The sequence below is a fragment of the Archocentrus centrarchus genome, chromosome 17 (genome assembly GCF_007364275.1).
Source record: "Archocentrus centrarchus isolate MPI-CPG fArcCen1 chromosome 17, fArcCen1, whole genome shotgun sequence".
Classification (NCBI taxonomy): domain Eukaryota; kingdom Metazoa; phylum Chordata; class Actinopteri; order Cichliformes; family Cichlidae; genus Archocentrus; species Archocentrus centrarchus.
In genome coordinates, this window is record NC_044362.1 from 31617049 (window position 1) to 31635695 (window position 18647).

The 18647-nt window shown below is 40.5% G+C and overlaps 2 protein-coding genes across 4 annotated transcripts in view; both read left to right on the forward strand.

The window, feature by feature from the left end:
* Nucleotides 1-1139: 1139 nt before the first annotated feature.
* Nucleotides 1140-4999, forward strand: LOC115796018 (tripartite motif-containing protein 16-like). Its single transcript, XM_030752213.1, has one exon. It carries the CDS (start codon nt 1242-1244, stop codon nt 3060-3062), a length of 1821 nt encoding a protein of 606 aa, XP_030608073.1. The 5' UTR covers nt 1140-1241; the 3' UTR covers nt 3063-4999.
* A 1087-nt stretch (nt 5000-6086) lies between these two features.
* Nucleotides 6087-18647, forward strand: part of LOC115796019 (solute carrier organic anion transporter family member 5A1-like) — a 41570-nt gene continuing 29009 nt past the window's right edge. Inside the window, exons 1-3 of one of the 3 annotated variants that reach the window (XM_030752215.1) lie at nt 6087-6225; nt 7023-7449; nt 7592-8569. In XM_030752215.1, the coding sequence (XP_030608075.1) occupies nt 7609-8569 (961 nt within the window). In that variant the 5' untranslated portion in view covers nt 6087-6225; nt 7023-7449; nt 7592-7608. The remainder of the gene's footprint in view (nt 6226-7022; nt 7450-7591; nt 8570-18647) is intronic. The other 2 variants (XM_030752216.1, XM_030752217.1) reach the window with 2 other exon arrangements.

The following is an 18647-nucleotide window of genomic DNA, read 5'->3' on the forward strand; positions in this document are numbered from 1 at the left end:
AGTTTATTTGGTTTTTTGTATGTTTAATCATTTAATCTATAAAATGAAACCTTAGATCAAATTCTATTTAGATTCAATGCTGAGCTTGAGCTTGGCTGAATTTAAACGACAGTTCTCACAGAAATTAATTTAGCCCGTATCGCTCCTCACAGACATTTTGATAAGATATCTTCCAATGAGCAGCTGGTGCGTAAAACAGAGTTGATTAAAATGATCTTAATTACACCCCTCCCTCCCCCAATAAATAAATAAATTAATTAATTAATTAATAAAGTCACCCTGCTTTTACATTTCATGAAATCACTCTAACAAAGGTAACAGTAGTTTGTAGTTTGTAACTTTGTACTCACAAATAAATAAATAAGACTTCATTTACACTCATTTATATATAAAAAAGAAAAAAACACTACAGTCAGTGGTGGAAAGCAGCTTTATTGATTTAATGATTTACTCCAGTACACACAAGCAGCTGTCTGTGGGCCTGAAAAATGATGCAACCTGCTAAAAACTACAGTTCCTCACTCGAGCCAAACTGAGTCAGTCTTCGTGGACTCCCACGTTAAAATATCCAGATTTACACAAGAAATAAACATCCTTACACCCTGCTGCAAAGACCTCGTTTTGGCTCTATTGCTAATTTACCCCTTAGAAAGGATTTCTTTTTTTTTTTTCGCTCTTTTTAATGTGCTGCAGTGGTTTGTCTCTTGTTTCTTTTAAACAAACAAGAATAGATAATGGAGCCTGCTTTGCTCCTGTTGAAATAGTAGCATGAATGGAGAGAGGGTTTTTTTACATGAAAGATCCTAAAGATCTTCACACCAGCCAGCAGCGGTTTACAGATCAGGAATCCTCTGGTTTAACCAACCTGAAAATACTTTCTTCACACCTGTTCCGATGCAGGTATCAGGAGCTTTCTTTGAATCATTTGTTGACATTTTTATTGTTACAAATCTATCCAGTAATTGTGCTGCCTCTTACATAGACAACAGAACTGATGCACTGTGCAGAGAAATAATGAAGCTAACAGCACCAAGCTTCTGATTGGCTGAGCTTGGTAGAATTACGGCTGAAGGGAGAGTTTGATGAAAAAAACATGCAAACTGGCAAAGTGCAGTGTGCCCAGTTATTTAAGTGCCCCACCCTTTCACAGATCTGCCAGGTTATAGATGGCTGTAACTGCTAAGGGGTTCAGTGTGAGAACTGATAAGCTTCATTTACTGCAGGCACTTGAGTAAACAAGCATGGAAAGCTTTGGGATTAAAGTACAAACTCTGCTGAAGAAAATTGGAACAACCTTGACTATTCTGGGACTGAGAGGAGAAATGAAGAAAGAAGTTCAACTGGACCAAGAAACCTTCTCTTGTTCGATCTGTTTGGATCTACTGAAGGATCCGGTGACTATTCCCTGTGGACACAGCTACTGTATGAACTGTATTAAAGGCTTTTGGGATGAAGAGGAGGAGAAGAAGATCTGCAGCTGCCCTCAGTGCAGACAGACCTTCACACCGAGGCCTGTCCTGGTGAAAAACACCATGTTAGCAGTTTTAGTGGAGGAGCTGAAGAAGACTGGACTCCAAGCTGCTCCTGCTGATCACTGCTATGCTGGACCTGAAGATGTGGCCTGTGATGTCTGCACTGGGATGAAGGTGAAAGCTGTGAAGTCTTGCATGGTATGTTTAGTCTCTTACTGTGAGAAACACCTTCAGCCTCATTATGATGTGGCGCCATTAAAGAAACACAAGCTGGTGGAGCCCTCCAAGAAGCTCCAGGAGAACATCTGCTCTCGTCATGATGAGGTGATGAAGATGTTCTGCCGTACTGATCAGCAGAGTATCTGTTATCTCTGCTTTGTGGATGAACATAAAGGCCACCACACAGTCTCAGCTGCAGCAGAAAGGACTGAGAGGCAGAGAGAGCTCGAGGGGAGTCGACTAAACATCCAGCAGAGAATCCAGGACAGAGAGAAAGATGTGAAGCTGCTTCAACAGGAGGTGGAGGCCATCAATCAGTCTGCTGATAAAACAGTGGAGCACAGTGAGAAGATCTTCACTGAGCTGATCTGTCTGATCCAGAAAAGAAGCTCTGATGTGAAGCAGCAGATCAGATCCCAGCAGGAAACTGAAGTGAGTCGAGTCAAAGAGCTTCAGGAGAAGCTGGAGCAGGAGATCACTGAGCTGAAGAGGAAAGACGCTGAGCTGAAGCAGCTCTCACACACAGAGGATCACATCCAGTTTCTACACAACTACCCCTCACTGTCAGCACTCAGTGAGTCTATGTGCTTTATTTCAAGTCACTCCTTTTGTCTGCAGCACTTTGACAGAGTGCAAAGAGCTGTGTCAGAGGTCAGAGATAAACTACAGGCAATTCTAAGAGAAGATTGGACAAACATCTCACCGACAGTCACTGAAGTTGATAATTCACTGTCAGAACCACCAGAGCCAAAGACCAGAGCTGAATTCTTAAAACATTCATGTGAAATCACCCTGGATCCAAACACAGCAAACACATATGTGTTACTATCTGAAGAGAACAGAAGAGCAACATTCATGACGGTAGGACAATGTTATCCTAATCACCTGGACAGATGTATTGCAAGAGGTCAGGTTCTGAGCAGAGAGGGTCTGACGGGACGTTGTTACTGGGAGGTGGAGAATGCTGCAGGAGGAGTTTCAGTGGTGGTTGCATACAAAGATAAAAACACTGTAAAGAAAAATTTTGGAGAAAATAACAAGTCGTGGGCTTTGGGTTTTTACAAACATCATTATGTTTTCAGACATAATAATATCACCACTCCTGTCTCAGGTCCTCGGTCCTCCAGAGTAGGAGTGTACCTGGATCACAGAGCAGGTATTCTGTCCTTCTACAGCGTCTCTGAAACCATGACTCTGCTCCACAGAGTCCAGACCACATTCACTCAGCTGCTCTATGCTGGACTGAGGCTTCATAGTCCCACAGGAAACACTGTGGTGTTTTGTTTGCTTAAACAAGCAAATGTTACTGAAAACAAACAAACAAAAACAAACATGTTGTTCTGTGACCCTTTAGACACATTATCGCACTAAATTTTTTGGCAGCATCTGACCAATCTAAAAGGGGTGGTTCATTGGTCACATGACTTTTCTTTCACAGAAAATGATTCCTATGATCGCCACCTACTTCAGACATGCTATCATACTGTGATTTAAAATTAATATACCAGAAATATGCAGCACTGTTGTAAAAAGGACATGCGATCAGTGCTGCAGCATTAATCTGAAGATTTAACTTACAGAGCAGTAAAATAAACATTTTAATTCTAATGTATGATTTTCCTGAGTGCGCGCTCTGTGCTGTGGTTTATTTCTGAGCGGCTGCACATTAAAGCTCTGAAACTTTGAACTGGATCAGTGCAAACACTGAAGCTTTTTGTCGCTTCAGTTTTTCAGCAGATCAAAGTTGATTTAATTGGAGTGATTGAACAGGTATTCTGTGTTGTAGATGCTGCAGTTCCAACAGTGTAAGAGAGACTCAGCATCAGATTAGAAACGTAACTTCATCCCGACAGTTTTAGTTTGTGTTCTCTCAGCTGCAGGCTCGGTGCTGTTTAAGGGTTTCAGAGTAAAGTTTAAAGTTATGCTTAGTCTATGTACAAATTTGATGTGAGGTTAGCAAGTACAGTGTAGCTATCCTGTTTTAGGATCATATATTAACACAAAGAACAATAAAATTGTTGTGAACTTAGGGAACAAAGTTGCGTCTAAGAATCTATATTTATTACTGATGCTCATCTGGGAAACACAAAGACTTTAGATGCGACTGAAAAACTAACCCTAACCCTGAAGTTACAGATAAGACAAAATCCTGCTGCATAGTAAAAGGCCTCTGGCTGTGACACAGAAGCCCCACCCACCTGATGTTTCAATCTTCTGTTTATGAGGGGCAGCCAATCAAAGAAAGTTGTCTCAAAGGAAAGGGGAGTGGCTAAAAGAGTTTGAAAGGATGAACTGAGGAGCTGCACCATGGCTATGTGTTAAGGTTAAAAAAAAAAAAAAAAAAGCATGTTGAATTATGAATCATGGAAAGCACAGTCCAAGAAAATATGGAGATGGAAAGTAGAATAACGGATCCCCTTTAAAGTATTAAATCATTCACATTTCTGATACAGGAAAAACCAAAATTAAGAAGGGTCTTTCATGAAGTAAAGGCAGCAACACCCGGATTATAAAGAAGTCTTCTTTAGATACAGCTTGTTGCCACTTCCAAATTTTAAAAGTGCTAAATATCAATAATAATGTGAAGCGTGTGTTCCATTTACATGTTTCCTTAGGTGCAGTTATTGTTTTATCCACTAGAGGGCGCTGCGTTCTTTTGTGTTATTTCCCCCTCTGAGTTCCCTTCGTTTCCAAAAGTATATGGACACCTTTATGAAGTTTTAAATTGTGATTTAAATTTTTTTTTTATACAGCTTGTGGCGCCTCAGTGCTGAGTAACAGAAAATCTTGATAAACACATAATCTGAATCAAGTTTTCTACATGTTTTTGTTTTTCTTTAATTATTGTTTTTTAATTTTACTTATTATTTATTTTGATTATAATGCAGTTAGTTTCCATTATTGTGATGAACTGAAACACTGGCTGTTTTTTTGCCTGCTAATAATATTTGTGTTTTTATGTGGTTTTTCATGTGTCCACATACCTTTGGCTAAGCTCTCAGCTGTCAGATAAGCTGGAAACCACAGCATCCTGTTAAGTTACAGGGGCGCTGCACATTTAAAGTGTTGTGCCAACAAATCTGCAAATAACTTTTAAATTATGATAAAGAGTGGATTTCATTTCTGTAATCCTTTGAACTGCTGATGAATCTATTTAAACATGTTTTTCCGATGTTTTGAATTGTCAAAGATATGGGAAAAAGTTGAATATGTTTAACTTTTATTGTTAATGTTATCTGTTCCTGTCATTTGGTGCAACAGCTATTACTAAAATATTAAATATTATATGTATGTTTATATGTGTTATATTCTCCATTGAACTTTATTATTTTTGATACCTGATATGAACAGATGCTCATTATTTCTTGTAATGTCAAGTGTGACTTTTTTCCTCTTTTTCAAAAAAAAAATTCTCTAAATGCCTTTTTCATTAATTAAATTACAGCTTCTTGTATATGAAAGAGTGATTTATATAAAATTTAAAAATTCTGTTGTTGTTGGTAAGGCATTGATTTGTTAAGACTAAATAAATGTGTCCAATATTTTCTTGCTACTGCATGACTCCAGTGTTTTCCATTTATTTATTTATTTTTTACTTTCTCCAAAGTCAAAAACATTGGAAACTGGTTTTTGTGAATCACATACTGTGTGCTTTTTAATCTGTAGTTAAGTGTTTCTGCATTATAAGCACATTTTTTATAATCTCATTGTACTGAATTTTGACATTTTATTTTATACTAAAGCTTTATTTAAACTATTTGTTTATAAAGCCTATTATATTACCTAGATAAAAGTGTAAGATAAATAGGTTAAATTTACTCAGAATGCACCAAATGCCTGTGGAGGTTCTCAGTCATCCAGGTCATAAGATACGAAGATAAGACAAGAAATCTGGTTACATTGGCCAAATATTGCCCGTGCTATCTGCTACCTGTGGTTTCCCCCACTGATTTTTCTGTTTTTTTGGTAAGTCAGATTTTCAGGTCTCAAAAAACAAAAATTTGACCAAATATTTCAAAATTTTAACATAGTCCAAAATAACTCGTAATTTTGAGATAATAACACAAAATTTCAACTTACCTTTGCCTTGCTTTTTTTTTCTTTTTTCTTTTTTTTCCATTTTGTGCTGTGCTCTTCTTAGCTGACATGGAACTGAAAGATTTGAAACGGTTATTCTTATCTTTTGTTTTGGTACTACAGCGGGAATAAATAGCAAGCAAATAAACAAACATTGATAAGTGCATCAACTAGTGGCCAAACTAGTAATTTAAACACCCACAATTTCATGTACATTCCTAAAATTTACCTTGCTTTAATGAAAATTTTCCGCTTGTTGGCAAGCTGTGCTTTTATTTTGAAGGCACGCGACACTGTTCCGGTATTTTCTCCTCTGACTCGCTCGATGATGTTTTGTATGTGGAATATTTTAACACGGACGTTATTTGAATGAGTCTTCATTATCAGCTCTTGAAGAATGTGCAGTGAAAGTCGGACACGAAATTCGGAAGGACGTCTCATCTCTACAGAATGTCAGGTTAGTGAAAGACAATGTCGATATTGTTGTTGTTGTTGTTGTTACGGGTTCGTTAGCTGCTAGCTGTGCGGCCATTAGCCATTGTGCTTTTCAAAATAAAACCCGTTAGGCGCACTCATGGATATTGATTTTTTTTTTTTAAAGATAAGTCTCGAAACATGTCACTGTTTCTTTCAATTAGGCTGTGGTATGAATAATCAAATTTCACCTTCTTCTAATTTGCTAATTTTACTGTTATCAATGTGGCCCTAATTTAGCGATGTGTTGATATAAAGCAGACCGAATTTACCGAGCAGACATCGCTGATTCAGGCACATGTTCAAGAGTGATTAGCTATGTAAGCTACGTGAATATACATAGAAAACTAATCTTAAATGTAATAGACAAGTAATGGGCTTCTGTTTTTTTTATTTATTTTGTTTGTTTGTTTGTTTTGTTTTTTTGCATTATTTGGGCTCTGTAGAGATAATGGTGCTCCAGGAACCATGTATCGGTCAGTAAATTTCCTCCAAGTTATTTTAAATAGTCTCGAAAGCCTGAAATGCGCCATTATGTTTCACAGTTATAAAATTGTTTAGGATCTTGGTCAGTAAAATTACGGTGCAGGTTTATTTTGAAGTGTTTCCGGTTCAGTATAACGTACAGCTTGACTGGAATTGAAAACAGAGAGCAGCTGAGCGGCATTGCAGTGATCTGCGGCTCTGCTTTCTGCTCGCTCTCTCTCGACTCTCTTTGCTTCTCTTCGACGACTTCTCTCCTTTTCCCTCATTTTTTTATTTGTTCATGTTCCTCTCCAGGAATTTGCACCGAAAGATTATCTCTAAATGTCAGCCCCCCTCGCCCGCTGGGAGGACAGCTGGTGCGGTGATAACATTGGAGTCGGGGTTGCCCTTGACTTGGGGAGGAGTTAGGAGGAGGAGGGGAGGACGATCATGCAACCTACTGAAAGAAGTGACATTATTGTGGCTGTGTGATCCGCATCGGCAGGGCTGTCAGGGATGCTCTGCGAATTAATCTCATCCGTGCTCCCGGCCGCGGAGCAGCAGCGTCCTGCTGAGACAAGCATCTGCAGAGAGCCCTGGCCCCGGAGCTCCGCTGGCCGAGCCGAGGAGGCCTGAGCGGTCTCCCCCTCCGGATTATGGTGGATGGTGGCAGAAGGCAAGTGTGCATGAAAAGATAAACAATCCCAGAGGCCGTTCTACAGCACAGATAAAAATTGAGGCTGTAAGTGTGCTTGTCATTTTTGCTTTTTTGGGTTTCTTTGTGGGATTAGATGTTCCTATTAATAATAAATGTAATGGGCAGCAGCCCCTGAACTGTAAATGTATTCTTGGACTGGGCTGGCTTGTTTTTCTAACCTCTAAAGAAAGGTGACTGAAAAGAATGGCTGATCACGAGGAAGCGGAGTTGTCCGAGTCCCTTCAGAAGGAGGATGAGTTTTCCAGCGAGGTGGAGGATCCAGGTCCGAACTTCAAATCTAAAAGTTTGCCCATTTTAAGTGAAGCTGCGCCTCAGGAGAAAACCTTACTGGCGAGCTCAGTGCGGATGTCCATAACAGCGGAGGAGAGTGCAGAGTTCATCCAGCTCCCACCCAAGACCGAGTCCTTCCAGGCCGAGTCCCCGACAAGAACGAGCTACCCACCAAAGCCGGGAAAGTCCGTGCTGAACAGGCCGAGCTCATACATGGAGAACACGGAGATCCGAAGGAGTAAACATATGGCGAGGAGGAAGCCCCCGGGGTTCTTTGCATCCAGACTAGCTCAGATTCGTATGCCCAGTCGGAAGCACGTGGGCGTCATCTTGCAGGACTCTCGCTGCTTCCTGTTCTGCATGTGCTACCTGACATTCATCCAGTCGCTCATGGTGTCAGGCTACCTCAGCAGCGTCATCACCACCATAGAGAAGAGGTACAGCCTGAGGAGCTCCGAGTCGGGCCTGCTCGTCAGCTGTTTCGACATCGGGAGCCTCCTGGTGGTCGTCTTCATCAGCTACTTTGGTGGGCGGGGCCAGAGGCCTCGCTGGCTGGCGGTAGGAGGGATTCTCATCGCTGTGGGCGCTGCCCTGTTCTCCTTACCTCACTTCATCTCCCCGCCCTACCAGATCCAGGAGGTCAACTCTTCTTCGGCCAACGAGGGCCTGTGTATGAACAGCAACGCCAGCAACAGGGACCGCGTTGATATCACTTCCTGTCCCAGAGACCAGGAGGGCAACGAGCACAACCTGTATGTGGCGCTGTTCATCATCGCTCAGATCCTGGTGGGCATGGGGTCCACACCCATCTACACGCTGGGGCCAACCTACCTGGACGACAATGTGAAGAAGGAGAACGCCTCGCTGTATCTAGGTAAGAGTTCGTGCGAATGTTTGCTGTGTTTCCCTTTCTGTCGGGCTTAAACACGAAGCAGTTCAGTCAGTTCTGCTGGTACTTGGACACATTCATGCCAGAATCACGGAGGTCAGTAGCAGATCTGGAAACACTCGCTTGGTGTTTTGAAACCATATGTGAAGAGCGAGGGGCGGATCTGACTGGGACACTGCCGTAATGTCAATGAACAGGTCCATGATAATTCTCCTGTAAGACTCTTTGAATGACCAAAATTTCCATAATGGGCTTAATGTTCTATTCAGTGTGACCCTACATGAGTGAGTGCACCCATAAACTCATCAGGACAGTGTTCACAGAGGTCACGGCTGACGGTTTCTCTCCCATAAACTTCCATACAATCAGAGGGCTTTTTGCAGGCATAGCTGTCACCCCCTGCTGGCTATTAGAAAAAATGCCGGCTTTCAGGCACTTTCGTGTTGGCTTCACTTTTCGGATGCAGCAGCTGCAGCCACCTTTTAAGCTGTTTCTGTTCATCACTCAGCAGCCATACTGGCTCTGTCTAAATGCACGGGGAGAGAGACTGTATTTTTGGTCACCAGGGTTATAAAACTGAAGTCACATAATTAAAAAAAAAAAAAAAACGAAAGTTGGTGACTTTGCCCAGATCTGTTTGATTATGGCAACAATAATAATCACAATTATTTAACAGTTACCCATAGAGTTCAGAAAATTGCCGCATTTATCAAACATTTAAATAAGAAAATGTATTTAAAATTAAAGTACAAAATTAAGTAAAAGTGAACCAAAAAAATTGGATTTTTAGAGAAGTAGTAGTAGAAGTAGTATCTGGTTTAACTTGTTGTATCCTCCGAGGCCAAAGTTGAAATTTAAAGCTTTTTCTCTCAACACTTGACACACGATGGCTTCATTTACGGTTCAATCCAAAATGTCGACATTTGGAGTCTCTGGCTCCTCCCACCTGAGTTCTGAACAAACGATACAGTTAGGTGAGAAAAACTCTTATGTACATTTACCTACATGTTTATGACATTAATCAGTAAATAAGTCACCACACAGCTGAAAATGGTCTTAAACCGTGAGTTTAAGACCATAGTTTGGCTGTTGATTGGTTCTTTTTAGGGGCAGTGGTAGGACAGCCGCTGTGTGGAGCCATTATGGAGTCCTTCCATAGACTTCTATTAGTGATTCTTTGAGTTTCATGTCTCGCTCGTATATGGTCACTAGTAGAAGCTCATGAATGTTGGCGAGCCAGAGAAAAATGACTCTACTTAGGTTTTTATTGGGACAAGTCTCGATCATTTCTAGAGAAGAAGAGCAGGATGCTGCTCTGAAAATGTACAAAACACAAAGTAATCAACTTTACCGGTAGATGTTATGACACAGACATGGAAACAGGACTGCTCATTGTTTTCTTAGATATTTGTTTATCTATAAAATATAAGTGACATTTCCGTGTCGTGTCTTTTGTCCAAAAGCTAGTTGAAGTTGGCGTTCATGCATGATAAAGAAAAGCGATTGATGGATTGGGTAGCCTGAAGAATGGCTCATTACACATCGGTGGTTTGTTAGGTTATGTGTGTTTTATGTACTTTTTTCCTCATGCCATTACAATCCACTGTGACAGCTGTGAGTCCACTCTGGCTGCAGCTGCTTCTCCACACTGATGAAGCACTCTTAGAGCCTCTTTAAAACCTATAGTTATGAAGCTTATTTTTTAATGGTTTACAGTGATGCAGTCATAAAATGAATAAATGAAGAGATGCGGTGTGAAGAGACGTGTGAGAGAGGCAAAATATTTTAATGTTAAAAACCGAGTTTAAAATAAAATACTAAAAATAAAAAATAAATACTAAAGTTGATCATAGCCACGACTTTCCATGAAAAATCAATCAGCGCTCCCACCTGACTCCCTCAGAATCAGCCGATTTATTTATTTTTTAGAGTAGCTTTAGTGTATTTATTGAAGCTGTGCAACTTTTCACCTTCTTACTATGAAAATTTTATGAGTTACGTGCCTACGAGCACATAGGGGTGAGTCGACTATTTTCCAGCTTTTTTTGAGAAGTGTGGGAGATATCCACATGAAATTTTCAGGGCTGAAAAACACATTTAAGCTCTGTAAAAGCTCTTCTAGTGATGATTTCTTCTGTTGTAATAATACTCTAATTCAGAAGGCCAACTTGAGAGCGACTTATCACTGTTAACTACATTCATTTAACAGTGAATGATTTAGGCGACTGTGACTAGAGATCTCTGATGGTCTGATATCAGCTGAACAGTTGCAGGGTATATTTAGTTCCACTAACCAATTGGTTGTATATTATATCTTTAAAAAAGTCTCAAAACTCCAAACTCCAAGATGCTTATGACTTGTTGGTCGGTTTAGGGCTCACAGAACACTGACAGAAACCATGAGGGTGATGAAGAATAATAAGAAGGTCTTGAAAGATCGTTAGTTTATAGAAATCATATTTTAAATGCTTAACTGTGGGTCACCTCACTGCATCCAGGAGGCGACCACTTCAACTCTTTTTGATGTGGAGGAGCAGCGGCTCTACTCCGAGCCCCTCCTAAATGACTGAACTCATCACCCCGTCTCTAAGGGAGATGCCAGCTGCCCTTCGGAGGAAGCTCGTTTCCGCCGTCTCTACGATCTCCTCCTTTCGCCTTCAGAATAACAATGACAATAATAGACCTAACAAAAATTTCAGGGCTAGATTACCAGAGTTGTTGCGGTTTTCTACGACAGTGTCGAGACTGCAGCTCCATCTGGTGGCAGATGGCTGCATACTATTTAGGACAACAATTTACTGGTACTGAACATCAATTAAAACGTTATCAATTAGGCTAAGTGACTACTAACGATTACTCATCTAGTCGAATAGTCGCGCACTTCTTTAGTATCCAGTATTATTGGAAGGCGTGACACTGGATTATGATTTCATTCAGTGAAGAGCATTAGTGATCAGCAGTTATCTTGGATGACAAAACCGTGGTTGACTTTTCAGTTCATCCCAGACGTGTCGGATGGGGTAGCAGAAAAAATAGTTCTTAAAACTAAAACTAGTGAAGTGCTCAGTGGCTGAGTTCCTCATTTCGTAGCACCATGGCCTACATACCACAGTCTTAGTCCACAAAGTTCTGGAGCCAAATCGGTTGATTGACCTTCGGCCCCCCCCCCCGTTCCTCTCACATGCTTCCCCAGAAGTTCTCGCCCCAGTAGCCTCAAACAAGGTAAAGCCTAATTAAACCAGCAAATGAGAGCTGGGTTATGAAAGAGGGTAAGGGAGGTGGAGGGAAGTGGGGAAGGTCTTATGTACATTCCTGTCATTGGGGGGGAAGAAAAGTTAGAGCCCCACAGAGGCTTGGGTACAGTTTGAGCTCTTTGTTCTTTTTAGCCAAAAGGGAGAGGCTTTGATCAGTGGGTGAGCTGGGTGTAGGCACAGTTACCTGAGAGTGAATTGGATTGTGATTGGATTCTTTCCCAGCACAAAAAAAAAATGTGCAGTAATGGAAAAGTTTCAAAATGAGCTCTACTTGGCTGCAGTTTGTAAAGTGCAGCCTCTCGGTCTTCATTTTAGGGGGAAAAAATCAAATTTAATGACAAAACAAAGAAATTCCAAAAAGACACCTTTGTGTGTTTCAGAAAGGACATCTGGTGTTGTCTTTTCTACTTTTTTATCCAACCATCCATTTTCCTAACTGCTTGCCCACTTCAGGGTCACGGAGGGAGTTGGAGCCTATCCCAGCTGCCACTGTTACCCACACTCCACATTCTCCCCTAACCGAAAAGGGTTTGTCTGGCAGGACCCACTTGACCAGTAACCGTTGGCATTCATTTGTGTTGGCTTAAAGAAAGCATTTGTTTACGGCCAGCAACGGCTGGATGGATAGAGCAATGCGGGGCAGAGTATCCTCAGTGAGCAGGAGGTCGGCTGCAGAAACATGGCGATGTGGTCGGTTGGGTTAATGGCAGCTGGCAGCTCCTTCAGTTACCGAAGAAAAATCTTTGTTTCCAGTCCTGATGGTGAATGCTGCGTGTAGGTTTACATTAGCATCACCTGATGTTATATAAGTAAGATGCTGTGTTAGTGGGAGAAAGTATCAGAATCTTTTTGTCTCTGGTTTTGCTTCAGGGTTTAATTTTGCAGATAGACAGTATGTAGATTGGATTTCTCTCTTAAGTTGCAATACGTTTTAAATTGTTGACTTTCCAGCTTAAGTGAACGCATAGGAGAAGGAATAGGAAGAGACTGCAGTATTTCTCAAGCTTTGTAGTAGTGGTCAGTACATCCACAGATTAAAGGAGCTGTTAACAGGTAAATCATTTATTGTTTAAAATGCAGTGCTGGTTTTTAAAAACGGTACATGTAGTCATTTTGAGTCTTTGTTTGAAGGCTTGACTCTGCCTCTCTTTACTCCACGTCTGATATTGACCATGGAGAGTGAGCACAAAGGGCCGACTGTACTCACATAGGCCTCTCATGCTGCTTAGCCTACTTAGGTTATTATATTAGTGACATGAGATGAGTGGAGATAGATGATATCTTTGCTAAATCTGAAGCCATACTGTGAATTCAGCACAAATGCTACCTCAATAGACCACAGCTGCATTCATCTGGGCTGAGGATATAACTCTGCAGACACAAATTTACAAAAGCAAGGGGTGAATCTGAACAGAAATCAGTCACATGACCACTAATGCTTTTCCTGATTGAGGGTGTCAGCTAGTTTCTCTTGGCTCTCAATGGCAATAAAAGGCCATCTGGGAGAGAGGTTTAAACTCCAGTTTCTAGTAAATCTTAAGTCAGACTGGCATGCCCACTGGGAACTGGGCCAACACAGGAACACAATGCGACATTTTCTTTGAGTGTGGCCTTGACTTGTAAAAAGAAGGAAGGTCTTTCTGGTAAAAAGATGGGCTTTGGTGATAGTAATTTCTCATTAAGAGAACTTTAAACAACTGGATCTTTGTAAGACTATTATTATCACTACTCACAATAACAATAACTCGCCCTATGTCAGCTGGGATAGACTCCAGCCCCCCCGCGACCCTGATCAGGATAAGCAGAAGTGGATGGATGGATGGATGGATGGATGGATGGACAATAACAATACTGCTTGGTCAAGTAGGAAGGAGCGTATGAAGGTGGTATATAATGATTGCACTAGTCTCCACTAGTATGACCTCAGACCCTAGTTTCTTGTGCTTTTTATTACCAAAAAAAGGTACAAAAATAAAGCTTTGCGTCGACTTTTTTGGTAGTGTTCAAGTAGAAAAGGATTTTTGGCTTCCAGAATGTAAAGTAGTTGAAGTGGAAATATCGCAGCTCAAGTTCAGCACCTTCAGGCTGAACTGGGCAAAAAGTGGTTAAAAAACGTGAAAGGCCTGTTAAGTAGCAGGCAGAGCTTAGACTTTAGAGGTTAATAAAGCTTAAAATCCACCCCAGAACACCACTCAGACTCTCAGAGCTTATGGTTTGCTCATAAGTTTTTGGAATTTTTTATTTTTTTTTAAGCACAGTGATGAGTAATAAGGTGATGCAAATGAACTGAGAAGAGGTAAAGAGGGAAGGTCTTCATTTGAGAAAATTTACCAGGATGCTTAAGTGTCTGCTGTAGAACAAACATTCTGGTCTGTGTGGGCTCTTCTTTGTGTTAGCCTACATATGAGATCATGCCCAAAGGCAATAACAGACAGCCATTAGAATAATTCAGCACAGTATTGCTTTGTAACCCCAATAAGAGGCGCTCTGTTTGGCTGCCATGCGAGGCAGAGGGCCGCGCTGCAGCCACTTGAAATTTTAATGTGCCAGCTCAGAGACGCAACGTGGTCGTGCTGCCATGTTTGGCATGGTTCGTCATGTTAGAGCGCCGTGCATGACCTCACACCCGTCGACTGCACGTTTTTTTTTTTGGAACAGCTGATGTGACGGTCTAATTGGATTTAAGTTCACAGTAGATTAAATTACTGTTTTTGACTAGACTTTGGTGCATCCACACTAGGGGAGACAGCAAAACTGTCTGAGCGTGCGTATGTCCACCGTGATATGAAAATACTGAAACCTCATCGGGATGGACAGCAGAAATAATTCACTTCTAAGTTTCACCTCTGGTAAAATTTCATCCATATCTGGCTTTTGTATAAACAAAAATAAATGTCACAGAGGGGACAGATTACTTTTGATTTTACCTTTTATAGTTCACCTTAAAAGAACTGTTTACCTGGCCTTGTTTGGTATCATTGTCTGCAGCACAACCTCACATGTGTGACTGTACATTTATTTTTTTCATTTATATACTGTATTAACACATTGGACCTAAAAATTACACAAAAACATAAAATCTGAGTAGAAAAAACTTAATGTGAAAACCACAAACGTGTTTAACGAACTATTTTCACAACAATAACAATATAAGCTGGAAACTTTAAAAATCTATGTAAAAATTTAGGAAACAACAAAGCTATATACAACTATGTACATTAAAATGCAGGCAGAGCTGCAGTTCCTGTCCACCGCGGACAGAGGGCGCCATCACAGCCAGAATATCGCCGTCTTTAACCGCCGTTTCACCTGTTCCTCAGCAACCAAACGATTAGCTTAATTTTGCTTCATCAGCCCAAACATTAGACATGATGTGAAAGTTCCAGAGTCCCCTCCGTGACGCTGCATATGGTTACATATTCAGCCAGAAGATAAAAAAAGCAAAAGGCACAGCATTAGTTCTTCATATCATCTATTAAAGTAGTAACATATTAGTAAAATAATGTAACTCTAAATTGAAATTTCTAACTTGTCTCATATGTAATTAAGTTTTGCGTCTCTATAATTTCTGATTTTCTTGGTCCTCTCTGTGACACGCCACTAAAACCTGAATATATTCTAACATTTTTGATACACTGTCCTGAAGCCCCTTGTACATTTAGGTGTTCAGGCTGTTGTTCCTTATAAATAGTCACACACTGTTAGCCTTTATTACTGCAAATGATACAGCAATTACAATTTTCAAAGTGTCCCCTCCGAATACTGTGGAATGACCCTATCAATAAAAAGCACAGCTGCCACACATGCTGTTTAAATCCTTTATCTTCTTACAAGTTGAAGTCGTGGCTTCCTTCTGAGTTTCTTTTTTACTCAGAGATCAAGCAAAAAAACTATCAAGGCAAGTTTATTGTATAGCCTTGATGTTGTAAGGGCAACTTCACTCAACCTATAAAGGCAATAAGAAAAGATATCAGCAACACAAGGCAATATACAAAGAGAGGAAGATCGTATTTAACTGTTTTCTCCATCTTATTGAATAAAAAAAGATGCTATTATTACATACAGTGAAGATGTAGGGACAAATCTGAATATGACTTTTGCAGTTTTTAGTTGTGATTTACAAGAAGTGAGATTTGACTCTGTTGTCAGCTCACATAAAAAAGAAATATTGATGCTGAATGTAGAGTTTTTAACTGGCTGTGGGCCTGTAAGTGTTTATTTACTGATGTCAGAGGTAAAGACGTGCGCTTAGTGGAGAGCAGATTGTTGTGTTTGAGGTTTGCAGTTTGAATCGCCATTACGAGACTAAAAACACAGACCGACGCAGAGTTAGAGGGGACATCTGAACCTTTGTTAGCAAAGCTGCAAAAGCAACAAGGATTTTTTTTTTCTTTTTTTATCAAGCGTCACACATCCAGGGATGGAGCAGTCAAAGATCAGCTCGGTGGTTTCTCACAATTCTGTGGTGGACGTATTTTTGTTGAACATTTCTGGAACAATACACTCATTTCATTCACATTCCTGTTTTTCCATTTTTTAATTTTTCACTTTTCATTTTCCCCCAGCTAATATCCCAACCCAAAAACAGTCCATTACACCATCATTGTACACACAAAGAAAAATAAACTCATGAAATACTGTTAATAAAAATAAATCTATCTATCCCACATTCACAATGCATACTGGAGGTTTTATTAATCCCAGATATAAGCGAGAGCACCACCTTTGAATGAGAGTGGGGATGATCCCTGTTTGGTCCCTCATTCTCGTGGAAAGCAGGGTGAGATGTTTTGTCTGTTCAGGGTGAAGAGTAGAAGACATGAATCTGTGATATGTGATGGTAAGTTTATCAAAGAATGTTTGGTGGGCTTCATTGCATTAATATGCCCTTAGGAAATATAAGAAGCATTGGAGAATGGGCCCCTCTCCAGGTGAGCTGTAACGAGAGGGATCGAGGACACTGTGGGAAATCTGGAGTGGACAATTTTGACCCAAACATTTGCCAAAGATAGCAGATCATTTCTGAAAGACTAATGACCATAAACAGTATAAAAGATAGAAATATTGTCCAGGTAAGTGCCTAATAACTGCATTTTTTTTTTTTTTAAATTGTCAGTATTGACTGCAGAAATACACCTCAGCTCCCTCAAACTATGACCTCTAAACACTTTCCTGATTAATTTACTGGCTAAGTCACTAGTTTAAATGATGCTCATTCTAAGAGTAAGAAAGGAGGATAAACCAGGGTGTGCTTAAAGTTGTGTTAGGAGTGTTAACGTCCAGGTGTATTTGAAATTCAGTTACTTTTAGTGCAGTTTTGAAATTCACCTCATCCTTGCCTCCACACGTCTTATGAAGAGATGACAGGAAAAGTGCGCTACTGACTTCTTTAATGGTTCTTTACAATTCCTTATAAGCCTGAGTAAAAGCCTGCAGCTGGAGCTCCTCAAGCAGGGAACGACTTCAATGCTCCGATTTAAATCACACTCACGCGCTTCAATAACAAAAGCGTGTAAAAAGTTTGCTTCCTGCCTGTTTGAGTCTCTGCTGCAGCTTCGATGAAATGCCACCATCGCTGTGTTCAGGGAAAGCTTATAATATAGGTCAGGCACGGAAGAAATTCATGTGATTGTGGTTATTATTTTACCACTTTGGTGTCAGGCTGTTCTCTCAAATCAGGTCTGGTTTCCTGCTGTTGTGTTCCAATGGAATTAAAAGCTCATCGCCAGGGGTTTGTGTTAATACCAGGCTGCTGTTTACTCATCTCTTTTTAAAAAAAAAAAAAAAAAAAAAAAGCAGAAGCAGTGGGAGGCTGACCATCAAGGATTAACTGCAAAAGCCACAAACCAGTTGGTGTGCTAAAACTGTCCTCCTGTGTCCATCAGCTATGTGTAGCGTAGATTTTCTGTTAACTGCAATTTCCCCATTTGTGGGACTAATAAAGGCATTCTTGATTCTTTACGTGTGGTCGTTTCCTGAAATGTAACAGGTTCTCTTGTCAGCATTTTTAAGGCTGTTTAATTAAACAGTTGTGCTACATCACAAAGGGAACGCCACATTTCTGTAATAAGATTTCCAAAATGAAAGAATGGATGTGGTGGTATTTAATGATCCACTCTGGGGTGGAGGCTGTCCTTCCTCCCTTAAATACTTCAAAAGATTTGAGGCTCACCAGGAGACTGCTAATGCTGAAAATCCCAGTCATGCATCCCCTCAACTTTACTTAAAATTCTGGTGGACATCCTGATATTTTATAAAGGCCAGGTTTCACTGCCTGTTTATTTCATCTGGCCCAGAAACTTTGCAGCTTTCCACAGAAAAAACATAAACTAAGTATTAGTTTACTGGGAATCTCTGTCGGGAAGGTACTTTGGATGCTGATAGTATACTTTTAAGTAATTCTATCTGCTTCCAGACTGTTCTACTCTACTGCATGTTCCTTCTTTCAAAAGTATTATTTTGTTATTGTTATTGGAAACGCATCGTTTTTCATGCAAAAGTGAATTTAATTGCTTTTTTGATTCTGTGGTTAAGTGTGCGTTAGTCCGTTTTTACAAGTCATAACTTAACCAACGCAAAGGTGCAAATGAAGGGGAACAAGCGCACAAAATCAGAGCTCAAAACAGACAAAAGACTGCATTGAAGAGTTTTGTGTTAAGACTCAGACTTGTTCTCAGGGGCAAAGATAAAGGACTGACATCAGCACAAAACCACAGTAAGAGCAGCTCACGTAAGTGGTTCCCCACATTTTTCCCCCCGGTGACCTCCTGAGTCATTTCTCAATCTGTGTGCTGATGCATGAATTACCA